The sequence below is a fragment of the Anolis sagrei genome, chromosome 8 (assembly GCF_037176765.1).
Source record: "Anolis sagrei isolate rAnoSag1 chromosome 8, rAnoSag1.mat, whole genome shotgun sequence".
NCBI lineage: Eukaryota > Metazoa > Chordata > Lepidosauria > Squamata > Dactyloidae > Anolis > Anolis sagrei.
The window spans coordinates 32,229,890-32,256,950 of NC_090028.1; the positions used below are offsets into that span (position 1 = coordinate 32,229,890).

The 27,061-nt window shown below is 43.0% G+C and overlaps 1 protein-coding gene across 2 annotated transcripts in view; it reads left to right on the forward strand.

Moving 5' to 3' along the window:
- The window catches only part of NKD1 (NKD inhibitor of WNT signaling pathway 1), a 184,177-nt gene that overhangs the window by 134,570 nt on the left and 22,546 nt on the right, over nucleotides 1–27,061 (forward strand). The window contains exons 5-6 of one of the 2 annotated variants that reach the window (XM_060787946.2): nucleotides 6,955–7,061; nucleotides 22,681–22,776. In XM_060787946.2, the coding sequence (XP_060643929.2) occupies nucleotides 6,955–7,061; nucleotides 22,681–22,776 (203 nt within the window). The remainder of the gene's footprint in view (nucleotides 1–6,954; nucleotides 7,062–22,680; nucleotides 22,777–27,061) is intronic. The other variant, XM_060787947.2, reaches the window with a different exon arrangement.

The following is a 27,061-nucleotide window of genomic DNA, read 5'->3' on the forward strand; positions in this document are numbered from 1 at the left end:
TGGGGTTCAAGGGACTCTTTGATTGTAGGTGAACTATAAATCTCAGCAACTACAACTCCCAAATACAAAGTTTTAATTTCCCCAAACTCCACCAGTGTTCACATTTGGGCATATTGAGTATTCGTGTGAAGTTTGGTCCAGATCTATTATTGTTTGAGTTCACAGTGCTCTCTGGATGTAGGTGAACTACAACTCCAAAACTCAAGGTCAATGCCCATCAAATCCTTCCAATATTTTCTGTTGGGCATGGGAGTTCTGTGTGCCAAGTTTGGTTCAATTCCATTCCTGGTGAAGCTCAGAATGCTCTTTGATTGTAGGTGAACTATAAATCCCACCAACTACAACTCCCAAATGACAAAATCAGTCCCCCCACCCCACTCCACCAGTATTCAAATGTGGGCGAATCGGGTATTCGTGCCAAATTTGATCCACTGAATTAAAATACATCTTACATATCAGTTATTTATATGATGATTCCTAACTGTAACAAAATTGCAGTTATGAAGTAGCAAAAATAATTTCATGGTTGGGGGTCAGCACAACATATAGAACTGTATTAAGGGGTCGCGGCATCAGAAAGGTTGAGAACCACTGCACTAGAGTCTCGCATATCCAACCTTTGCTCATCCAACATTATGTATTTTCCAACACAGTTTGCCTCCCACCCAGATCCACAGCTGTTTCAATACATTGCTATGTTTTGGTGCTAAATTCATAAATACAGTAATTACTACATAACGTTACCGTGTATTGAACTGCTGTCGATTTGTTGTAAAACACGTTTGGGTGTTTAATTTGTAAAATCATAACATAGACTGGTTATATATCTGCTTCTATGGTCTCTGGCATCACTTTTGGGGTTGACTTGGTTTTTCTCATTGCATTTCTCTGGTCAACCTCTGTAGACTGCAAATGTATGTTCCTGGATATTTGTTCACTTTCAAACAAGTAGTTTAACAGCGTGTGATAGTTCATGTAACACCAAGAGAGTTCTGCAGCACCGAAATAGTTTCTTACTGAACACCATTGCTCATCCCTGAACGAGAAAGGTATCAAGTCTGGTGTCCAAGCAAGTAGGTAGCAGGGAGCTCTCCATTGACATAGGCCCCTTCTGCACTGCCATATAAAATCCATATTATCTGCTTTGAACTGGATTATATGGCAATGTAGAAGGGGCCATTGATAAGTTATTAAACTATGACCTTGAGAAAACATCTCACAAGGCATCTCTAGATCCTCCAGCATGACTTTAAAGTCAACTTCCACAGAATAGGCATTTTTTCTTGGAATTTCTAGATCCTCCAGCATGACTCTGTTGTCACTTTCTGGTGGAAGGTGGCCATATATGATCATTGGAAGCTGATCATAGAATTGCACTGGAAGAACTGAAGATTCCAAGGAAGGTGTTCCCTCTAAGGATCTCTAGGTCTTCTACTGTGACTCTGGGGACTTTGGAGGAAGCTGACCATAGAGTCACATAGGTGGGTCTAGAGATCCCTAAATAGGACATTTTAATCAAATCTGTGCATAATCAGATCCACAGACGTGAACCCTTCAGGTATGGAGGGCCAGTTGGACTTCACTTACAGATGGACCATTGGAAAAGGTAGCTGCACAATCTAGAGCTCTCTGGAGCTCTCATTGAAGCCCTCATTTTGTGTTTTATATTAACACTAGGGTGGCTTACACGCAACATTGAAACAGCAGGTTAAACCATGTTTTAAAAATAAAAATAATGACTCCTTCAAGACTGGATTTGGCTTTGGGCTTTTGTATCTCAAATGGTAACCTTTAGCGGCACAGAGCAAATCACTTCTGAAACTGAAAGGAGAGTTTCAAAGCTAGTTTATGAAACAGCTTGGTTGTTTGTTGTTCAAAAGGGGGCAAGGTGAGTAAAAAAAAAGACCTCATCAGACATGCCCAAGGAAGCATGCTTCAAATGTTTGTTTGTGTGTATGCGTGTCCCTTCAATAGTTATTCTGTGGGAAGCAAATCATGCCTTTGCCTCAGCTACAGGATCAAGGTTTAAAACTCCAAAGTTCACCTCTCTTTTAAAAAAAGGTTGAGACCTGAAAAGAAACTCATAAATAATTTGATATAAATGATTCAATTCACATTGATCCTGAAGACCTCTTTCTTTTAATACTTCCCTGGTACGATAACAGGCCAGATACTCTTGGTGATTATTCACAAATTATAATATTGTTGAACTCTATCAGGGATCTCAATCCTATTATATTATTTACCAGTTTGTTGTTCATTCGTTCAGTCGTTTCCGACTCTTCGTGACCTGCCACACACCTTTCCCAATCTTGAACCAGTCTGTTGTTCCGTGGTCAGTACTTACTGTTGCTACTTGGTCCTTGTACAGATTCCTCAGGAGAGAGACAAGGTGGCTTGGTATGCCCATCCCACCAAGAACTTGCCACAATTTATTATGATCCACACAGTCAAAGGCTTTAGAATAGTCAATGACACAGAAATAGATTTTTTTTCCCCTGAAACTCCCTGCCTTTCTCTATTATCCAGCAGATATTGGCAATTTGGTCTCTCATTCCTTTGCCTTTTCTAAACCCAGCTTGTCCATCTGGCAACTCTCTCTCCATGTCTTGCTGGAGTCTTCCTTGCAGGATCTTGAACATTACCTTACTGGCATGAGAAATAAGGGCCACTGTACAGAAGTTTGAGCAGTCTTTAGCATTTCCCTTTTTTGGTATGGGGATATAAGTGGGTTTTTTTCCCAGTCTGATGGTCATTCCTGTGTTTTCCATATTTGCTGGCATATGGCATGCATCACCTTGACAGCATCATCTTTCAAGATTTTAGACAGTTCAGCTGGGATCCCGTCGTCTCCTGCTGCCTTGTTGTTAGCAATGCTTCTTCAGACCCATTCAACCTCACTCCTCAGGATGTCTGGTTCTAATTCACTCATCACACCGTCAAAACTATCCTCGATATTATTTACCAGTAGGGGTGTGCAATTCAGCAAAACCCCGTACTGTTTTCAGTATATGGTTTTCAGCTGCTGATTTTAGGGAACTTCCCAAATTCAGGAGGGGTTTCTGTTTACATGCCGGAAAGATTCATTCATTGGAGCCTATGGGAAAACTTAGGAACTCATTTCTCCATCATTTTTAGGCCTATCAACATAAAACCTGACTCACCTATAGACCACATCTACTACTTTAAACTGTCAAGTTTCAGAATGTTTAACCAATCCACAATTTTTTTGGAAATGTTTAAAGTTTTTGTATTGTCGAAGGCTTTCATGGCTGGAATCACTAGGTTCTTGTGGGTTTTTTCGGGCTATAGGGCCATGTTCTAGAGGCATTTCTCCTGACGTTTCGCCTGCATCTATGGCAAGCATCCTAAAGTTTTTACCATAACATTTTTTAAAAAAACCCACAAAAAGGGGGTTCTGGGAATTGAAGTTCCAAGAGTATGCCACAAGAGGGGAGGAGAATGGACAGAGTTAACCAGGCCTCTGCTCTTTGCTCTTTGATTGTAGGTGAACTATAAATCCCAGCAACTACAACTCCCAAATGACAACATCAATCCCCTGCCAACCCCACCAGTATTAAAATTGGGGCATATCACGTATTTGTGCCAAATTTGATCCCGTGAATGAAAATACATCCTGCATATCAGATATTTACATTACGATTAATAACAGTAGCAAAATTATAGTTGTGAAGTAGCAACAAAAATAATATTATGGTTGGGGGTCACCACAACATGAGGAACTGTATTAAGGGGTCGCAGCATTAGAAAGGTAGAGAACCACTGCCATAATCCATGATCACCAACTGCTGGAAAGTGGATGCCCGGAACATTTGGGGTGCCATGGGCGCCCTATATTACCATTATCTTTAGATTATGGCATTCTTTTGTTGGAAAAAGGGAGAGAGAGACCTTGGCAGATATTGCAGTGCACAATATGTTGAAATCCAAAGGAGAAATTTTTAAAGAAAATGGTCCCCTAGCAACAAGATCTCCGGTAAAACGAACAGAGAAATCTTTTCTTGTATGCAATATTAAAAAGTATGTCTGAGAGGCATTTCGGTGTTACGTTTCCCTTTTCTCTAGCCTCCCATATATGTTCGCCTCTTAACATTTCCGAGGCCTAATTTGTCAGATCACAGTTCTTACCTGTTAGAAAACTTTGCTTTAATATTTAATTTATGTCTCTGAAAGATTAAACGCCCGTGTTTAAAGTCAAGAGCATTTATCCTCTGAATGCCCATTCTTTGCCTGTAGGTAGAAACTTCGTTTAAGAAGGGTAAAATGCTGGCATTCATCTGCTTGGAAGAGAAGCTGCTCGGGAAGGAAAGGAAGGAAAAGTAGAGTGGGAACGGAAAATTAATTTGTTGTAGACCATTTAACCTGAAAGACAGAATAAGGTTCTGGTTGTATTTAGGAGCCCCTGGTGAGGCAGTGGGTTAAACCGCTGAGCTGCTGAACTTGCTGACCAAAAGGTCGGTGGTTCGAATCCAGGGAGTGGGGTGAGCTCCTGCTGTTAGCCCCAGCTTCTGCCAACCTAGCAGTTTGAAAACATGCAAATATGAGTAGATCAATAGGTACCGCTCCAGCAGGAAGTTATTTATTTATTTACTAGCTGTCCCCTGCTACATGTTGCTATGGCCCACTTTGGTGGTCATGGGGGTTCTGTGTGGGAGGTTTGGCCCAATTCTATCATTGGTGGGATTCAGAATGCTCTGTGATTCTAGGTGAACTAGAAATAACAGCAACTGCAACTCCCAAATGTCAAAATTCTATTTCCCCCAAACTCCACCAGTGTTCACATTTGGGCATATTGAGTATTCGTGTAGAGTTTGGTCCAGATCCATCATTGTTTGTGTCCATAGTGTTCTCTGGATGTAGGCGAACTACAACTCCCAAACTCAACATCAATGCCCACCAAACCCTTCCAGTATTTTCTGTTGGTCATGGGAGTCTTGTGTGCCAAATTTGATTCAATTCCATCATTGGTTGAGTTCAGAATGCTCTTTGATTGTAGCTGAACTATAAATCCCAGCAATGACAACTCCCAAACGACAAAATCAAAAATTTTCGAGTGAAGGACATACATTGGGTTGTTAGGTGTCCTGCGTCCAAAATTTGGTGTCAATTCCCCCAGTGGTTTTTGAGTTCTGTTAATCCCACAAACAAACATTACATTTTTATTTATATAGATTTATTTAAAACATTTATATTCCGCCCTTCTCACCCCAACGGGGACTCAGGGTGAAGCACAGCATATATATGGCAAACATTCAATGCCGGGACACAAATTCTTATATTCATACATAAATATTAAAAGCATTTATCAAAATATTAAAATACACCATTTAAAACCGTGAATTGTGCCCAGTAGTAAACTGGCAGCCAGTGGAGCTGGCGTAACATAGGAGTTGTATGCTCCCTGTATGCTGCCCCAGTTATTAACCTGGCTGCTCCATGCAGTTATGCTGTCCACATGACCTTGGAGGTGTCTACAGACAATGCCAGGTCCACCCTCATGCCCTGCTGTTAGGCTTCAAACAGTGAGACTGAACGAAGGTCCTTGCCTCCAAAACCCTGGGAAAAGGGGCAGGTCTAAAGACTAACGATGATTGCCAGGTTGCTGGCCCTATGACTGCAACTTGGGAAAGCTACCTGATTGCAAAATGCCTGGCTAAATAAATTCATACAAACTAGCAGTGCAAGAAAAAGAAATTCAAATCTCCTGGCACTGCCGTGCCAACACACCTGACCTAAGTCATTAATAAAGATGTTAGACAGGACCGGGCCCAGGACGGAACCATGCTTGTGACACTCCAATCATCACATATTTCCAGGGTGAAGAGGAAGCATTGGGGAGAATCACCCTCTGGGTTCGTTTGCTTAGCCAATTACGGATCCACCTAACCATAGTTTTGCCACATTTGACTAGTTTGTTTGGCAGAAGGTCATGGGAGATCTTGTTGAAGGAAGACCTTCTTGAAATGCAGATATGCGCCATCTACAGCGTTCCCTGCATCTATCCATCTTGTAACTCTATCAAAAAAGAGATCAGGTGCGTCTGGCATGACTTGTGTTTGATAAATCCGTGTTGACTATTAGCGATGACCGCATTCCTTTCTAAGGGTTTGCAGACCACTTCCTTGATGATCTTTTCCAGAATCTTGCCTGGTATCCACATTGTATTGTATGCTCTATAAATGTTATTATGGGATATGGAGCCCCCGGTGGCGCAGTGGGTTAAACCCCTATGCCGGCAGGACTGAAGACCGACAGGTCGCAGGTTCAAATCCGGGGGAAAGGCGGATGAGCTCCCTCTATCAGCTCCAGCTCTTCATGCGGGGACATGAGAGAAGCCTCCCACAAGGATGATAAAAACATCAAATCATCCAGGCATCCCCTGGGCAACGTCCTTGCAGACGGCCAATTCCCTCACACCAGAAGCGACTTGCTCCTGACATGACTAAGAAATAATAATTATGGGATGTCTATTGGTAGTGTTTGGTTGCTGCATACAGAGTCAAGATAAATGCAGCTCAGTGTGATCTATGAGCTTTTTGATTGAGTTGGGTGTTTGCTGATGGCAATTACCATTTGTTTGGCTTGACTCTGAGAAAACGTTGTATATTTTAGCAGACGTGCTGCTAACTATGATTTGAAGTGTCCACAGTTTCTGCTCATTTTAATGGAGGGTGATTTTACAGCGACAGCATTTTGTTAGAATTCAGACCGAACTTTGGGCTGCCAAGCCGACAATCTTTCAGTAGATCCTCATGTGAAAGTTTTGTCTCCATATTTTTCTTCTTCTTCTTCTTCAAATCAAGTTTTAAGTTGAAACCGTGGAGTATTAACTTGCTTTATAATGAGGTGTCTGATGTATCGGGTGACTGAACACAGCTTTATTCTACCACTTCCTTCTGATATATTTCCCCCCTTTCTCTTTCTCGTTCCCAGTGGCTTTGCCTCCGGAGAAGACAGATGGAGTTTGCAGTGGTGATGAAAAGAAAATGGAAAAGGAGAACGACACACGCGGTGGTGCCAAGAAGCAGCTAAAATTTGAAGTAAGGGCACCATGGAGTTTTTTCCCCCTCTTAGGGAAGTACAGTCGTCCCTCTACATTTGCGGTTTTGACTTTTGTGGATTTGATCTCTCTAGGAATCTCTTGGTCCTGCAGTGTATATTTCCTCTGGTCATGCTGGAGGAACTAGAGACGTCTTGAGAGAATATCTCTCTAGGACTCTCTGGTTCCTGTAGTCAACTCTAGGGTTATGTTCCAGCAGAAAGTCATACTAGAAGATCTAGAACAGCATTTCTCAACCTGGGGGTCGGGAGCCCTGGGGGGGTCGGAAGGGGGTGTCAGAGGGGTCACCAAAGACTATCAGAAAACACAGTATTTTCTGTTGATCATGGGGGTTCTCTGTGTTAAGTTTGGTCCAATTCTATTGTTGATGGGGTTCAGAATGCTCTTTGATTGTAGGCAAACTATAAATCCCAGCAACTACAAGTTGCAAATGTCAAGGTCTATTTTCCCCAAACTACACCAGTGTTCACATTTGAGCATATTGATTATTTGTTCCAAGTTTGCTCCAGATCCATCATTGTTTGAGTTCACAGTTCTCTGCATGTAGGTAAACTACAACTCCAACACTCAAGACCAATGCCCACCAAACCCTTCCACTATTTTCTGTTGGTCATGGGAGTTCTATGTGCCAAGTTTGGTTTGATTCCGTTGTTGGTGGAGTTCAAAATGCTCTTTGAATGTAGGTTAACTATAAATCCCAGCAACTACAACTCCCAAATGACAAAATCAATCCTCCCATCCCAACCCCACCAAATTACAAACTTGGTCGTATCGGGTATTTGTGCCAATTTGGTCCAGTGAATGAAAATACATCCTGAATATCAGATATTTACATGACGATTCATGACAGTAGCAAAGTGACAGTTATGAAGTAGCAACAAAAATAATTTTATGGTTGGGGGTCACCACAACATGAGGAACTGTATTAAGGGGTTGCGGCATTGGGAAGGCTGAGAACCACTTATCTAGAAATTCCTTGAGAGGTAAAACAATAGGTATTTCTTTATTTGTATTTGTTTCACTTTCATGGTGGTTCATTAACCCAAGAATAGAATAGCTGTATTGTCATTGTACTATTGCACAACAAAATTAAATGCTCACATCACAAAACAATACACGCATCCCTTCACACTCCAACCACCACTGCACAGCTCCCATTGCTACATCATTGCAAAACCATGGAGTTCAATATATATGCAGCAGGACTGTGGCGCAGATGGCTGAGAGTCAGCTGCATTAAGATCACTACTGACCACAAGGTCATGAATTCGAAGCCAGCCCAGGTCGGAGTGAGCTGCTGACCAATTTGTGTAGCTTGCTGTTGACTTTTGCAGCCAGTTGCATCTGTCAAGTAGGAAATTTAGGTACTGCTTATGTGGGGAGGCTAATTTATGAGTCCATAAAAATCTCCAGCAAACATGCAAAGAATGAGGAAGTACTTCATCAGTGTCACAAATGGACGGTGAAGCGACAGCTCCCCTGGTGGCCAGAATACCCTCATGAAAAAGCTGGAATGTTGTTTTTTTTTCAAATAATTTTTATTGGTTTATGTAATAAGATAAAAAAAAAAGATAAAGGGGGGAGGAGGTAGAAGGGAAAGAGGGAGAAAAGAAAAATGGGGGGAGGGAGAAGGAGGATGGTGGAGTGTGAGTTTACAATGAAAGTGTGGGAACAATTGATTTAGAGGAAAATAGGAAAATGTCTATAAGGGTTTAAAGAGAGGGGTCGGGGGGGGGGGTATTGGGTAATAAAAGTGTTGACTTCCAATCTTCTATCCTTCAGTAATCTTTTCTTAAATGGTCCTTTGCCGTTTACTCGTACTTAAGTCAGTCCAGGATTTTTTTAATAATTTTAAATATTCCTCAAAGTTTGACAAGTCAGTTTGGCTCATAGGTCTGCCAGTGTTCCTTTTTAGCAAATAGCAAATAGGTTAATTTATCCATATTCTTTATTTCCAGTGTTTTATCCAATTACTGTATATACTGGCTGGGAGTCAGCTGCATTAAGATCACTACTGACCAAAAGGTCGTAAGTTCAAAGCCAGTCTGGGTTGGAGTGAGCTTCTGACCAATTTATGTAGCTTGCTGTCGACCTTTGCAGCCCCAAAGACAGTTGCATCTGCCAAGTGCTTCATTCGGAAAAATGCTGCACTCGCAGAGCTCAGGCATGTAATGTAATGTAATGTAATGTAATGTTCATTTTTGGGATTAACATAACTCAAAAACCACTGGATGAATTGACACCAAATTTGAACACAAGACACCTATCAGGCCAACAAGTGACCATCAAACTACAAGAAAGGAGATTCCATCTGAACATGAGGAAGAACTTCCTGACTTTGAGAGGCATTCAGCAGTGGAACTCTCTGCCCCGGAGTGTGGTGGAGGCTCCTTCTTTGGAAGCTTTTAAACAGAGGCTGGATGGTCATCTGTCAGGGGTGATTTGAATGCAATATTCCTGCTTCTTGGCAGAATGGGGTTGGACTGGATGGCCCACGAGGTCTCTTCCAACTCTTTGATTCTATGATTCTATAAGTAGGAAATATAGGTACTGCTTATGCAGGGAGGCTAATTTATGATGCCATAAAAATCTCCAGCATGCATGCAAAGAATAAGGAAGTACTTCATCAGTGTCACAGATGGACGGTGAAACAACAGCTCCCCTGGTGGCCAGAATACCCTCATGAAAAAGCTGGAATGTTAAATAGCCTCTGTGTGCCTGTCGATATATGTTGTGTGTCTATGGCATTGAATGTTTGCCATGTATATGTACATCGTAATCCGCCCTGAGTCCCCTGCAGGGTGAGAAGGGTGGAATATAAATACTGTAAATAAATAAATAAAATAACCAAACCAAGTTTAACCAAACTTCGCGTATCCAACATTCCGTCTTGCCGAAGGAAGGATATGGAAGGACCTATTTGGAAAGTCAATTTTTTTAATCGTACAACATGCATAAGATTGTGGGTGAACTACAACTCACACCATGCCAGGTTAACCCCTTGAAACTCCATCAATACATACTTAAAGGTCTCTCCTGACCCCTTTGCTTCGCACCGGCTGGGGTACACAGCTCGTAGCCATGCCTACCAGGACAACAATGTGGCGCAGAAGAAGGGGAATGAAGCAGGTGCTCCTGGGAAGGAGGACCCTCCTTTTCTTCTTGCCCCCCTCCCCAATTATTAACCCCGTCCCAAAAGATTGCAAACCCCTCCGCAAATTGATTTCTCCTTCACACAACAACAACAACAACAATCTTATCAACCAAAAGCAGGCCCACACTTCCCATTGAAATGCTAATATGTTTATATTTGCTAAAATTGTTCTTCATTTTAATTATTGTATTGTTTTAAAGTGTTTTTTGCACTACAGATAAGATATGTGCAGTGTGCATAGAAATTCATTAACGCTTTTTCCAAATTATAATCCGGCCCTCCCACAGTTTGAGGGACTGTGACCTGGCCCTCTGTTTAAAAACTTTGAGGAACCCTGATATAGTCCACATCACTAAGGCCTTCGTATTCCTCCAAACCCATTTGGTAGGCTTGTTTTGATACTAATGTTGGAGAGTGGTCCCTGGTCGATTAGTCCCTGGTCAAATAGTCCCTGGTCAAAAAAAAGGTCCAGAGGAGGGCGACTGAAATGATCAAGGGTCTGGAGAACAAGCCCTATGAGGAGCGGCTTAAGGAGTTGGGCATGTTTAGCCTGAAGAAGAGAAGGCTGAGAGGAGATATGATAGCTATGTATAAATATGTGAGAGGAAGCCACAGGGAGGAGGGAGCAAGCTTGTTTTCTGCTTCCTTGGAGACTAGGACACGGAACAATGGCTTCAAACTACAAGAGAGGAGATTCCATCTGAACACGAGGAAGAACTTCCTGACTGTGAGAGCCGTTCAGCAGTGGAACTCTCTGCCCCGGAGTGTGGTGGAGGCTCCTTCTTTGGAAGCTTTTAAACAGAGGCTGGATGGCCATCTGTCAGGGGTGATTTGAATGCAACATCCCTGCTTCTTGGCAGAATGGGGTTGGACTGGATGGCCCATGAGGTCTCTTCCAACTCTGAGAGCCGTTCAGCAGTGGAACTCTCTGCCCCGGAGTGTGGTGGAGGCTCCTTCTTTGGAAGCTTTTAAACAGAGGCTGAATGGCCATCTGTCGGGGTGCTTTGAATGCAACATTCCTGCTTCTTGGCAGGGAGTTGGACTGGATGGCCCATGAGGTCTCTTCCAACTCTGAGAGCCGTTCAGCAGTGGAACTCTCTGCCCCGGAGTGTGGTGGAGGCTCCTTCTTTGGAAGCTTTTAAACAGAGGCTGGATGGCCATCTGTCAGGGGTGATTTGAATGCAACATCCCTGCTTCTTGGCAGAATGGGGTTGGACTGGATGGCCCATGAGGTCTCTTCCAACTCTGAGAGCCGTTCAGCAGTGGAACTCTCTGCCCCGGAGTGTGGTGGAGGCTCCTTCTTTGGAAGCTTTTAAACAGAGGCTGGATGGCCATCTGTCAGGGGTGATTTGAATGCAACATTCCTGCTTCTTGGCAGGGGGTTGGACTGGATGGCCCATGAGGTCTCTTCCAACTATTTGATTCTATGATTCTATGATTCTATGGTTGGGAACCACGGCTACAGTGACTACAATATCCTGGGACTTTTGACCCTTAGGTAGGCAACTTCTGAGAGATGTGGGCCATTTCTCCTCCCTGTCCCCATACGTTTGCATTTCAATGGAGTGGAAGTTTGGTCACTTTTGACTGCCATATTGACCCTTTTCTATTTGGAGGACATTTTTCAAGGATTAGTGGACTTTAGGGAGTGGGTGAAGTAAACAATTGCTTTTGTTGGTTTCGGATGCTTTTCTTCTTCTAATATATCTGCGAGGAGAGGAAAACTGAAAAATGTTAACATCTGCCCTCCAAGATCAAAATGTTATGCTAGGCCAACCTTATATCTCCCCAAGCGCTTGTCTAAAACACTCGGCATTTCCTTCCTTTTTTATGTTGTTGTTGTTGCCATGCCATTGTATTCTTTCCTTGCGCCTACTTTTTTTTTGGTTCCTCTTTGTAGTCGGCTATCCTCCCTCCCTCCCCCTTTTTTTCATGTTCTAAACTTCCTGGTGGAAAAGATGCTTGCGGAAAGCCTTTCATCTCCAGACCTCCTCGACCTTGACCCAGCTGCACTGAAAATCCATCTGCTTAGATGGCAGGGAGGAAGAAAAGGTCTTGCTGGGAATGAGTCTGATGGCCTATTTCCTTGCAGACTTACAAACATCATAAAACTGCCAGACAATGTGCGCCTGTCGGCAGGCTTTGCTTAGGAAGCAAGATTTTCATAAATACAAGTGCTGGAAGACGTAGTCATCCAGTCCAGAGAGTTGCCTGTCTCGGTAGGGGAAAGAAAATCAGGCATGCCGGCGCTGTTAAAACAGCATATGTAGACAGCAAACTGTGCATCACCAGTTTGTCAAGAAAAGCCAGGTGTGTTATCATCAATTATAGTGCTCTGGCATTCTCCGGTTTCAGTTTTTAGGTGGAAACTAGCAAATTTCATCAGGTTTAGGTTCTATCCATTTTAGAGAAAAACGCCGCAATTGAGCAAATGTTTTCTTTCCATTTATTTTGGTACTATTGGTTGCCCTTGGAAGACACTGTTGCTCCTTCAAGTAAACCAAATCCCCCTTAAAGGTAAAGGTAGTCCCCTGACATTAAGTCCAGTCATGTCTGACTCTGGGGTGTGGTGCTCATCTCCATTTCTAAGCCGAAGAGCCAGCGTTGTCCGTAGACATCTCCAAGGTCATGTGGCCAGCATGACTGCATGGAGCGCCGTTACCTTCCCGCCAGAGCGGTACCTATTGATCTACTCACATTTGCATGTTTTCAAACTGCTAGGTTGGCAGAAGCTAGGGCTGACAGCGGAAGCTCACGCTGCTCCCCGGAATCGAACCTGCGACCTTTCGATCAACAAGCTCAGCAGCTCAGTGCTTTAGCCCACTGCGCCCCCTTAGATACAACTTATTCTTCATTACCCAATGAGTCACATGATGGATCCCAATTCCTCAGGGATCCTATTTACTTACTTAGGCGATCCCTCGTTGTCCGAGTAGGATAATCCTCCAAGGTGGGTCCGTAGGTGACTGTGGAGCCCTATTCTTGATCTGCATCGTCTCCCACAGTGAGGGCATTGGTTTCCAGGTGGAAGGTGGTCCTGGTCGGGGTTGGCTTGATGCACCTTCCTCTTGGCACGTTTCTCTCTTTCAGCCTCCATTCGTGCCTCTTCAAATTCTGTAGCATTGCTGGTCACAGCTGACCTCCAGCTGGAGCGCTCAAGGGCCAGGGCTTCCCAGTTCTCAGTGTCTATGCCAGAGATTTTAAGGTTGGCTTTGAGCCACCAATATTCCATTTTCCGTTCTTGAGTTCAGAGTAGAGCAATTGCTTTGGGAGACGGTGGGCGGGCATCTGGGCAACGTGGCTGGTCCAGTGGAGTTGATGGCGGAGGAGCATTGCTTGAATGCTGGTGGTCTTTGCTTCTTCCAGCATGCTGACATTTGTCCGCTTGCCTTCCCAAGAGATTTGCAGGATATCAGGGATCCTATATCCAGTGGGATAATGTCATAACCCTGGAGCTGACAGAGGGAGCTCATCCGGGCTTTTTACAGAAGCTGAGGATGTGATCCATCATTTCATCTGCTTCCTTGTAGAGTCTATATTTGGATTCTGTCGTCAACATTTCAATTCTGGCTCTGATGGCATTGGTTCAAATGGCTTGTTCTTGGGCTGCCAGAATCAGGCCCTCCGTCTCCTTTTTCCAAGTTCCATTTGTGAGCCACATCCATGTTTTTTCCTTGTCAATTTGGCTCTCAATTTTCCCAGGAATTGTCCATGGGGAGCCTTCTTTTGCCAGTTTTCTCTTCTGCTCTGCATTGTATTTTTACGGTATTCATTCTTTGTCTTTTGCAATTTAAGCAGTTTACTACTATTCACTTCTATCAATGTTGGTTCTTGACTGCCTTTCACATGATCTGCCAGTGCATGTTTCTCTTCTTCTATTGTTTCTTTCATTTTCGGAAGCCCTCTGCCTCCTAATTTTTTGGACAGGTAAAGTCTGTCAACATCACTATGTTGGCGTAATTTATTATTATTATTATTTGAAACACAACAAGATGAGTCCACAGCAAACAAGATCACTCTGCTGGCTGTTGCATTGGATCACACACCCAAGTGTCAAGGACTGAGTGATGTATCGGCAAATAATGCATGCAGATCCGAGTAAGGTGGCCTTTTGCAGCTGACAGATGGTAATTTTGTCAGCGCCAATTGTGTTTAAGTGCAGGCCAAGGTCTTTAGGCACTGCACCCAGTGTGCCGATCACCACTGGGACCATCTTGACTGGCTTGTGCCAGAGTCTTTGCAGTTCCATCTTTAAATCCTCATATTGTGTCAGCTTTTCCAGATGTTTCTCTTCAATCCTGCTGTCACCTAGGATCGCAACATCAATGATCCATACTATTATTAGTATTATTATTATCCCGCTTTACCATTAAAAGCATTACAATGCAATTTAAAATATATGAATATTAAAACAGTATTAAACACCATTAGTATTAAAAAACAATTCAGATTAAATCCATTAAAACATATGCATTATAGCATGACTGCTTTTAGCAATGGAAAGCGATAGAAGCAAAAATGCAAGAACATTTTACACTGGAATGCTGAAGACTTTTGAGCTCCATTAAAGGCGCTGGTTCTAATCTATAAAGCCCTGCATTGCTTATGTACATATTCTCTCATAGAGCCATATCTCCCCAAAACCTGGGTCAGCTTATCCACCAGTCAATGTATTGTAACAGAAAAGAACCATCCTCTTTTCTGAGTAAAGAGGTAGAAGGAAAGAGCTTAGTCCATTCCAAGAGAACCCAAAAGAAACAGCAACCACTGCTATTCCTTCTTCTTTGGCACCATTTTTGGCCTTCTTGAATGCCTAGGCAGGAAAATGGTGGTTTCCCCTCCACTCTACAAAATGACCCTCAACTTATCCATGGGTCATATCAAAATCCATAATTTTGGCCCCCAAACCTGTCAGACATATTAAAAATTAACTAGGTATTTTTAATTACAAAAATATGAGATGAGCACTGAAAGGGTTAAATGGATGCAATGACTCAGCAAAAGCTGCAGTTCTATATAAGCAGGGGTGTCTGTAGCTTAACGGTAGTCATTCTGAAGTAAACCTCAGTGGGAAAAATGCCTTCGTCTGCGAGAGAAGCCTCTGTGTGAGGTAAGCCTCGGTATGAGAAAGTCTCATGTGTAAAGCTCCAGTGTAAAGGTTGAACTTTATTTGTGTCGTGGAAACCTTGTTCTTGTAAATAGTGCAACCATATTATTTTGATATAAAGAAAAGACTCCTATGGAAGAGATAACATTGGTCTGTGTGGTTTTGTCCTTTTTATCACTTTGGGCTACTGGTGTTGGGTCACGCTGCCGCTGATAAGTTACTCTGCTGTACATTTATGAGGAGGGTCTTTTGTTAATAAGCCCACTCACCCAACAAAACCTTCCCTCGACATAGAAATGAGATTGACTTATACAGGAGCATATATGGTATTGAAAGGATTTGAATTAATAGGCTTAACAGAACCAGAGCTTTTGTAAGGAGTGACTTCCAAACATCACACACTAATAAAGCGGCATCGTTTTGCTCGTTTTGTTACTTTTAAAACATGTCTTTGTTCTGCCCTCTTTATCAAAAGAAGTGGTTTGTCAGAGATCTCTCTAACAAGCTACTTCCTTTAGTAATTAGGGAAGAACAAAGAAAGATTTCAAAGTAACAAATGAGCCGAAACAACGTTATTTTGTACATGCAACGTAGGGTTGGCCATCGGCTGTGGTTTGGGAGGATCTCCTTGCCTTTCATGAAAGCTCAGATGGTTGCAACCCCCCTCCGATTCCATCCATTCCTTACTTCCAGAAAAAACATACTATAGACTTAGAAAATGGCTAGAGATGATATATTTTGTCAGATGTAGGGTTGGTGAAACCACAGGTACTGATCCTATGGGTACAGGGACCATATTGTATTTCCCCATTGGATAGTTACCCTTGGCAATACTTTGTATCTCTGTAAGGTAATAGAAGCCAAACAGAAGCCACGAACCTTATAGGTTATTACAATTCCAGGAAACTCAAAACTGTAGAGGAGAGTCTACTGAACAAGCCAGTACCTGCCACATACCAGTACTGCCATGGAACCCCCGGTGGTGCAGTGGGTTAAACCCCTGTGCCGACAGAACTGAAGACCGACAGGTTGCAGGTTCGAATCCGGGGAGAGGCGGATGAGCTCCCTCTACCAACTCCAGCTCCTCATGCGGGGACATAAGAGAAGCCTCCCACAAGGATGATAAAACATCAAATCATCCAGGCATCTCCTGGGCAACGTCCTTGCAGACGGCCAATTCTTTCACACCAGAAGTGACTTGCAGATTCTCAAGTCTCCCAAACCCCCCCCCCCAAAAAAACAGTACTGCCATCTGTTGAGGTGTTACGAAGGTGGAGGCATTACTTTTCATTCAACCCTCGTAGTTTCCACCTGATTAACCCATTGAATGGATCAAACTCTAGCCTCCCAAATGCTGCATCCTGCCCTAGCTTTTGGGTGTCCTTCTTCCTTAAGAACTATATTGACCATGCTATGATATGATATGGCAGCCCTAGCTTCTGCCAACCTAGCAGTTCGAAAACATGCAAATGTGAGTAGATCAATAGGTACTGCTCCGACGGGAAGGTAATGGCGCTCCATGCAGTCATGCCAGCCACATGAACTTGGAGGTGTCTACGGACAACGCCGACTCTTCGGCTTAGAAATGGAGATGAGCACCACACCCCAGAGTCAGACATGACTGGACTTAATGTCAGGGGACAACCTTTACCTATGATATTGTTTGGCCACCCAAGTTCTGATTTGCCTCTGGGAAATGTTGGAAAATGTGATCCAGGCTTGATACAAAACTCAATGTCTAGAGGAAGAGCGTACATTAGTGACATAACAGAGAATGGCCTACGCTCACCCCTCTGCCCTTGCCAAGCTCATATGCATGAGGACGAGCACCTCTTCCTCTGTGGTAAAGAACCAGGTACAGAGACATCCACACACATTCGCTGCCTTGAATCTCAAAGCCTCAGAACTCTCTGTAAGCTCAGGGCGAAGAGAATGGTAAACGCTTTTCGTTTTATGACCAGGTACAAAAGAATTTGAAATATGACTGTCGAGAAAAGAGAGAGGTCTAAATCCGAGGTGCCGGATGTGCCTTGGCTTTTCAAGGTGCCGGGAATGTTTGTGTAATAGGAAACTCAGTTTCCACTGTCAAGTGTGCTGTATGGTTTGGGGAGGGGGAGGTGGGGGGACTTTGGCAGCTTTCAGCCAGGGCTTGTTATAGCTAAGAGAAGGCTGCCTTTGAACTCAGCAGGGGACAGGGGGGCTTTACCGTTAACTGCTGTAGGGAATTGGTTTCAAGTCAGCAGATCAAGCAGGTATTTCTGAGCTCCCGTCATTCCGAGGCTATTTGGGACTGTTTATTTTACTTGCGTGCAGTGACTTCTCCTTTAATTGCCCCCGTGGCTAGTGCTGCCATTCTTGCTGACTCCCATCTTCAAGCCTCGAGCATCTGGAGTGGAGTGGGGAAGATAGTGAAGGGGACCCATCTATGTCAGCTTATAATTTTATTGGGGAGTTCATGTAGCCTAGCAGCTCCAACTGTGAACCAGAAAGGTAGATGCGAATTTTGTTGCGCTAAGCGTATTTCAGTCAAGCCCAATGCAGAAGACACAATAACATTGCACCCAGGCAAGAGGGAAAAGAACAAAAGAACTTTACTCTTATCAGCAGAGTTAAAACATAAACGTGCAATGTTACAAACAGGGCAACAAACGTCTTTGTAAGCAATACAGAATAAGGCTTCTTCATCTTCATCCAAATGCACTTTAACTACTCGTTGGGTTGCTCTCCCTTCATTTCTTTTAAAACCCTACTACCAGTTACATCCGCAGTTTGGGAGTCCTCTTGGATTCATCACTTACGCTTGAGGCTCAGGCGTCGGCGGTGTCTGGGAGGGCTTTTGCACAATTGAGACTTGTGCGCCAACTGCGACCGTACCTCGCGAAGGCTGATCTGGCTGGGGTGGTCCATGCCTTAGTCACCTCCAGATTGGACTACTGTAATGCGCTCTATGTGGGGCTGCCCTTGAAAACCGCTCAAATTTCAACTGGTCCAACGGGCAGCGGCCAGGATGTTAACTGGTGCTCCTTACAGAGAGAGGTCAACCCTTCTGTTCAAGGAGCTCCACTGGCTGCCGTTTATTTTCCAAGCCCAATGTAAGGTGCAGGTGCTCCCCTACAAAACCCTGAATGGTTTGGGACCAGCCTACCTGCGTGACCGCATCTCCGTCTACGAACCCACACATTCACTCCATTCATCTGGAGAGGCCCTGCTTATGATTCCACCTGCATCGCAAGCGCGTTTGGTGGGGACACGAGACAGGGCCTTTTCTGTGGTGGATGTTTCAGCTTGCTATTGTAAAATGGTTGATGATTTGGTTGGTTTTGTGGAAGCTTGGCTCTCCCTCAGGCATTTGCCCTAGATTTTTCTAGGGCAAAAGTCAGGGGGGGCAAGACAAGGGGCAAGCAATATTTCATAGCAAGATACATACATTCAAATCATAAGCATTTCATAGCAACAAAACCCCATCTTTGTCCCACATCCCAAGTATATTTAATAAGAGGATTAATTTTCACGAAGAAGCCTGAAGTCCAATGTTTTAAAAGGTCTTTGAGGAAAGTTCATGAGGGAGATAGTATGTACTGAAGTCCAAGACATGCAGGCAGAGAGTCCATGGTCATTGGGAAGGCTGGCAGGTGAAACCCCAGCTGTGCTGCAACTGATTCACGCTTTGGTCCTTGTTGTTGTCAATGCCTTGGCAATGTGACCAAGACTTAACCCTTGTTGTGTAGTCTGGTGCCCTTGCCCTTTGCAGAACTATAAGTCACTATCCCTTCTTTTTTTTGGGGGGGGGGTGCTCGACATCAGTAACACTCAAGCCCAAAATCTTGAACCAGCTGAGCAAGTGGTCGCATATAAATGTTAAACAACAGAGGGGAGAAAATGGCCCCCTGAGGAACCCCACAAGATAGAAAGGACCTCTCAGAGACCAGGCCTCCCCTCTCCACTCGCTGTCCACGGTTGTGAAGAAAGGAGGACAGCCAATTTAAAGCTGTCCCCCTGACTCCAACAGCAGCAAGGGGTTTACCCACTGGGCCACCGGTGCAGGTGAAACGTCAGGAGAGAATACTTCTGGAACATAGCCATATAGCTTGAAAAACTCACAACAACCCAGTTATTGTTACTGATGTGCAGATATACTTAGTTGGTGGAGAAATCTTGATCCTTCCCCATCCACAGTTTGTGCAAAATGAACTTCATTAGCAGCCTAGGTTTCATAACTTCTGGATTGCACTGTATGCGAGATAACTATTTTGAAAACCCTTCCATGTTCCCACCACAGCTCACTCCTTAAAGATTGCATAAAAGCAGAACTTGGTTGGCAAGATTCTTTGTGTCCTCCTTATTTCATTCTAAATTGGTTTCTACATACTTTTGCAGATGTAATACTTTTATTTAATGAGTTATAAGGGGAGAGACGGAACTGATGCCGCATTGAAAAGTCTGTGTCGTGAAACGGTAGTTTTTTTCAGACACGGGTTTGTGCCACAGGTCTATTTTGTATTAATGGTCATTTTGGTTTCAACTTGATCCCGTCTCATGCTGTGAGTCTCTTCACTTTTTCTCCTTGAATTAAGCAGAGGCTTTCTTTTCTTCTGCCTTCCTCCCCCTTTCCCCCTCCTTCCTCTCTCTTAAATTGGAGGATCTTGCATTTCTGTTTCCAAGCATTTTTCGTAAGTAGCTTTCACATAGTTTCTTCTTCTTACTCAATGAAAAAAGGGGGGAAATGTTTCAAATTCTCTAAGAGTCTTAGCCCAAGGGAATTAGACAAGGAATGGCATTCAGTGCCTTTCTTCTCCGGTCCAAAAGAAATGGTGGGAAATGGATGCTACAGATTGTTACTGCCGTGGGGTGCCAAACAACCAAGGGAAGGAAAAGGGGGGATATAAAGAAAATCTTGGGGTTCAACATCAGGTTTCTCCCTGTCAATTCATTGGACATTATTGGAAACAGAATTCTGGATTAGCTAACTTTATTTTATTTTATTGGTTTGGACTTTTTAATGTATTTCGGCCAATATCCCTGACACAATGGAGAGTAAAATAGGAAAGCATAAAATAAAATAAATGGTGGTATTGTCTTGTCTCCTGTGCTTTACTAATAATATAATATTATTTTATATACATATACTATTTATAATATTATAATGTAATACAACATAATACAATAATAATAATAATAATAATAATAATAATAATAATAATAAACTTTATTTATACCCCGCTACCATCTCCCCAAGGGACTCGGTGCGGCTTACATGAGGCCGAGCCCACAATACAACAATACAAGCAATACAAGCAATAACGGATACAATACAAAGCAATTAAAATAAATCTCATACCCAAATAGCATAAACATTAAACAAGGTACAGTGCACATTTAAAATCTATGGCTGGGCCAAATGTAATTGAAGTTTAAAAAATAATGCTAGGCATGAACAAGATACAGGAGGTGGGCCATTGATAGAGACATACAAACAGTCCTAAATCAATATTATAATTATATATTTTATACTGCATGTAATATTACTAATAATATTACAGTGTAATGGTATAGGGCAATATATGTAATACTGATATTGTACTATGCTAATAATATAATATATTGTATGTATATATATCTTGTAAGCCGCTCTGAGTCCCCTCGGGGTGAGAAGAGTGGCATATAAATGTTGTAAATAAATAAATGAATAAATAAACATTGTATTGTCGAAGGCTTTCATGGCCAGAATCACTGGGTTGTTGTAGGTTTTTTCGGGCTATATGGCCATGGTCTAGAGGCATTCTCTCCTGATGTTTCACCTGCATCTATGGCAAGCATTCTCAGAGGTAGTGAGGTCTGTTGGAACTGGGAAAAAGGGTTTATATATCTGTGGAAGGACCAGGGTGGGACAAAGGACTCTTGTCTGCTGGAGCTAGGTGTGAATGTTTCAACTGACCACCTTGATTAGCATATAATGGCCTGACAGTGCCTGGAGCAAACTTTTGTTGAGAGGTGATTAGATTTCCTTGTTTGTATCCTCTCTGTTGTTGTGCTGTTGTAATTTTAAGAGTTTTTTTTAATACTGGTAGCCAGATTTTGTTCATTTTCATGGTTTCCTCCTTTCTGTTGAAATTGTCCACATGCTTGTGTATTTCAATAGCTTCTGACATGGTGGTTGTGAGAGTAGTCCAGCATTTCTGTGTTCTCAAATAAAATGCTGTGTCCAGGTTTGTTCATCAGGTGCTCTGCTGACTTCTCTGGTTGAAGTGGTCTGCACAACAGCACAACAACAGAGAGGAAACAAACACGGAGGGCTATTTCTGAGACTTCAAGCAGGGAGGGGAAAGCAGGCGTGCTCAGCGCATGGTAGCGTGGTACACATGTGCTGGTGAGGGAGAGCGTGTGAGGCTGGAGGGAGGCTCAGGTCCATTGATTCCCTTCAAGGCATGGGGTTTCTGTGTGGGAAGTTTGGACCAATTATATCATTGTATTATGCTATTAATATAATGTTGTGTGTGTGTGTGTGTATCTTGTAATCCACTCTGAGTGCCCTTCGGGCTGAGAAGGGCAGCATATAAATGTCATAAACAAACAAACAAACAAATAAATAATTGTTGGGTTTCAGAATGCTCTTTGATTGTAGGTAAACTATAAATCCCAGCAACTACAACTCCCAAATGCCAAGATCTGTTTTCCCCCAACTCCACCAGTGTTCACATTTGGGCATACTGAATACTCATGCCAAGTTTGGTCCAGGTCTATCATTGTTTTGAGGCCACAGTTCCCTCTAGACGTCGGCGAACTACAACTCCAAAACTTAAGGTCAATTCCCACCAAACCTTTCTAGTTTTTCTATTGGTTATGGGAGGTCTGTGTGCTAAGTTTGGTTCAATTCCATCGTTGGTGGAGTTCAGAATGGACTCAACCAGTGGTCCACAAGAACTAAACTATGGTCCGTGGACTCACCATTACTACTACGGATAATAACACAGCCCAACAAAAAGACATTCTTAGTGTCGTTGTTTTTAGGCTCTAGATTATTAAATATGGTTTTCTGTGGGTAAACATATGGTGACTACTAGATGGCATATTTTCTATATCAGAAACTAGAGCTGATGTGGTCTATCCAATGCAATTTTCTGAATCAGCACCCCAAATAACCAAATTGAATGTAAAGTTGACCAAAAACTGATTTGTAGCCCTTTTGGTACTAATGTTGCAGAGTGGTCCCTGGTCAAGAATAGATTGGGAACCACTGTTGTAGATGTTCCTTATTAATTTTCCTCCCACGAAGTTAGCAACCACTGCAGATAAAGAGTCTTGCTTTAGGTAACCAGCTGCTCTCTGCATGTTCCTTAGGAATTGCAGTGTGATGTGTCCGTTGAGGAAGACAACAGGCAAGAATGGACTTTCACGCTGTATGACTTCGACAACAATGGGAGGGTCACACGTGAGGTGAGTGAAGTTAACCGTCTGAATCCCATTGTTAGAGTAGACCCATTGAGTCATTGAGATCTTCCTACATGTTGACTCCCCACTCAGCGGTTGACTTGAACAAGCCTTCTCTGTTTGGGGCTATACTACTTGTTAATTCAGAAAATCCCTCATATTGTCTGCATTGAATTGGTTTTAGAGTGGGAGATAACTCAAGTTGATTTGCTAATCTGCTATGATATCTAAGGTCCATTCCATACAGCGCTATATCCCAGAATATCGAGGCAGAAAAACCCACAACATCTGCTTTGAACTGGGTTATCTGAGTCCACACTCAGACAATGTGGGATTTCCTGCCTTGATATTCTGGGATATACGGCTGTGTGGAAGGGCCCATAAAATGCTTGGAAAATTGGTGGTTTGGAAAGAGCACATGGAAGACTTTTCTGTACAGCTCAAAATCATAAAGGATTTCTGTCAATTGAGAAATACTGGGAAAGTTGGTTGAGAGTAACCCCCCTCCAAAGAAAACGTGAAAAAGTAGGCGTAGTTGAGGAAGTCCTACTCAAGAATTGACTACTGCAGCATGCTCTCCATGGGGCTGCCCTTGGATAGTCACTTCTGCCGCAATGAGAACTTTCAAAAGAGTTGGGCAAGACCTTCTCTGGCCCCCTCTACACTGCCACATAATCCAAATTATCAAAGCAGATTATCCACATGAAAGGGTGGAAGGAGGAAGAGGGAGAGAGGGAAGGAGAGAGGAAAGAGAGAAGGAAAGAAAGACAAAAGGGAGAGAAGGAAGGACGAAAGGGTAGAAGGGAAGGAAGGAACGGTAGAAGGGAATGGAGGGAAGTAAGAAAGGACAAAGAGGGAGAGAGGGAAAGTGGGAGGAAAGAGGGAAGGAAGGAAGGATGAAAGGGTAGAAGGGAAGGAAGGGTAGAAGGGAGAGAAGGAAGGAGGGAGGAAAGAGCGAAGGAAGGATGAAAGGGTGGAAGAAACGGATGAAAGGATGGAAGGAGAAAAAGGGAGAGAAGGAAGGATGAAAGGGTAGAAGGGAAGGAAGGGTAGAAGGGAGAGAAGAAAGGAGGGAGGAAAGAGCGAAGGAAGGATGAAAGGGTGGAAGAAACGGATGAAAGAGTAGAAGGGAAGGATGGAAGGAGAAAAGGAAGGATGAAAGGGTAGAAGGGAAGGAAGGAAGGGTAGAAGGGAGAGAAGGAAGGAGGGAGGAAAGAGCGAAGGAAGGATGAAAGGGTGAAAGAGACGTATGGAAGGAGAAAGAGGGAGGTAACAAAGGGAGGGAAGGAGAAAGAAAAGAGAAGGAAGGAAAAACAAAAGGGAGAGAAGGAAGTAAGGAAGAATGAAGGGTGGAAGGGAAGGGAAGGAAGGGTGAAAGGGTGGGAGGGAGGAGAAAAAGAGAGATACGGAAGGAAGGGAGGGAGGGATGGAGGAAGGAAAGAAAGAAAGAAAGAAGGAAGGATACAATGATGAGGGACAGGAGGGTCTGATAAAAGAGCCCAAGGGGCTGCATCTGACCCTGGGCCTGGGTTTGCCCACACATGATCTACACCAGGGGTCCTCAAACCTTTTAAACAGAAGGCCAGGTCACACTCCCTCAAACTGTTGGAGGGCCGGATTATAATTTGAAAAAAACATGAATGAATTCCTATGCACACTGCACATGTCTTATATGTAGTGCAAAAACAGAAACAATACAACAATTAAAATGAAGATCAATTTTAACAAACATAAGCTTATTAGTATTTCAGTGGGAAGTGTGGGCCTGTTTTTGGCTGACGAGATAGGATTGTTGTTGTTGTGTGCTTTCAAGTCATTTCAGACTTAGGTTGACCATGAGTGAGGGCCAGGTAAATGACCTTGGAGGGCCGCATCCGGCCCTTTGGGCCGTAGTTTGAGGACCCGTGATCTACACTATAGAATTAATGCAGTTTGACACTTGTTGAACTGCCACAGCTCAATGATATGGAAAAGTAACACAAAATATTTTTTTTTTTAAAAAAACCTAATAATTTATAAGCTCTGGAGCTGAATGTGATCTGCAAACCTCAGCATCAAGTCCAAGAGCTCTTTTCATCTGAGAGAAGTCTCTCTCTATAAGCAAGTTTTAGTCCAGTATATCCGGAAGGTACCAGCATGGGACACAGCTGTGCTTGATCCATACATGTCAAGATGTTGTTTGATGTTTCAGACATGTGCGAGTGTGTGTATATGAACCAATCTTTTATTCCGTGGCTTTTGGAATCCATACATTATTATTTTTGTGTCTTTGTTGTTTAATATCAGTCATTAGCTGCCTAGAAAATAAAGTTTTAGTGACAAAAATCAGGTGCTTGTTTTGGAAAGGGATCAAACCCGAAAACAAGTGACTCTCTAAACAGAGTGTCAGAAGAAACCTTTGCCAGCGTATGTTCCTTTTGGCTCCTCGCTCGGCCTTTATAGCTGAGCTAAGGAAACGGCACGTGTGCTCTTTGAAATTCTTTCCAAAGGGATTAAGAACGACGGTCAATCATATTTACAGGCATGGAACAGAGGTTGGGCGGCCAACCCTGTCAAATTATAGGCTGCCCACCATCAGCTTTAATTACACAGAGACAAAATATAACCTGGTGCCTTTCAGGACAAGAGAGGAGCAGAGCATTTGTTTACTTGCTTGTGGTTGTTCGATGCTGCCTAATAATTGTGTTATTTTAAAAAGTATTTTAGATTTAGCGATAAAATACTCAGAGGCAGTATTCATCCATAATGCAATAAAAAGGGTAGGTTTGTACCGAATTTAATAGAGGAACAGTACAATTTTATTTTAAAAAAAGACATAGGTAAAAGTAAAGGCTTTCCCCTGACATTAAGTCTAGTCAAACTATCTATAATGCACAGATATCTATGTAACAATGCAACAATATCGGTTTCAATAGCAAAGAACAATTCAAAACAATAATAATTCCACAATTATTTTAGTCTTGATTCCCAATTCCAACTGGGTTCTAATTGTGACTCTACTGTAACTCTTGACATGGTCTACATAAATGTTCAAAGGGAATTAGTACATGTGATGAATCTAACCTTTTGCCAGGAAGGCTGAAGCCTGGAAAGTCAGTAGCTGACATGTTGAGAGATAGGCAGGAGAGCTAAGAGGCAAGAGGGAGGAGTCAGTCGACTCCTGATTGGCTAGAGCAATCAGGGGAGGAGCTAGCTTTTAGAGGGAAAAAAGGCTGTGTCTTTTGACAAGCTGGAGAGAAGAGCTTTAAACATCGAAGAGTGTAGAAGGATAGTTAGGAAGAGGGAGCTGTGAAGAATTTAGACAGGGAGAGAGAACTTTTGAAGTGAGCCTTGTAGTTAGAGCATAGGATAGGCAAAGGTTCCTGGGTCACTGTACAGAGTAGGGTCAGTGAAGGACAGCCTGTTTTGCTCTGTGAGGCAGTCAGTGGGCTGTTCTCAGGGACACACTGTGTCAGTGTAGTGGCCAGTGTGAGGCAAGGAACTCACAGGGAACAAAAGTTAAAGTCTTCAAGAAAGACTGCTTGTCTAAACAGCTAAGCCTCAAGTAACCGCATTACGCTTTTGTACCACTCTTATTAAGAGTTGATTTGTTCACCAAGTTTAAAATAAACCTGTTTCTAATTTCATCTTAAACTGGTGTCTGCCTCGGTCTGTCACAATCATTAGACCTCTGTTAGCCTAAAGACAACTCAGTTTCAGTCCAGTCAGCAAGAGAAACAGTTATTGAAGAAGAACCAAAGGCTTGAACATAATTTACCAATTTCACATTCACACTTATGTTTTCCTCAGACATTAATTGAGGTGGTGGCGGCGAATCTACCAAATACATCGGTCAATAACTACAACACAGTTGGTCACTTAATAAATATATTACTGAGGTGGGATAAGAGAGTCTTTCCCCCTTTGTCACAGTCATTCATCCCTGTTAAAGTAGTGTCTAGCTGAACGTTAACCCGTTACACTGGTGGCAGCGGTGGGATTTGTATTCCCCCCTGCCCAGTGTGTCGCTTAACATCTTTACACTGTTGGGCAGAGTTGGGATTGCTTGTCCCCTCTGTCCAAGATCACGTTTATCCTTGTTACAGTACACATGTCAAATAATAGTGAACATAACAAGCACAACAGCACAACAACAAGTAATCCCGGGTACACTATTCTTGTTTCGGGGATCCTTCTTCAGGTTGTGAGTAGTCTATATCAGTCTTCTGGCATATATTTCCTTCATATACTCCGTGGTCGCAAAGTCTCAGTCCTGCTCCAGTTCTAGGTTGTAGCATATATATCCTGCGGC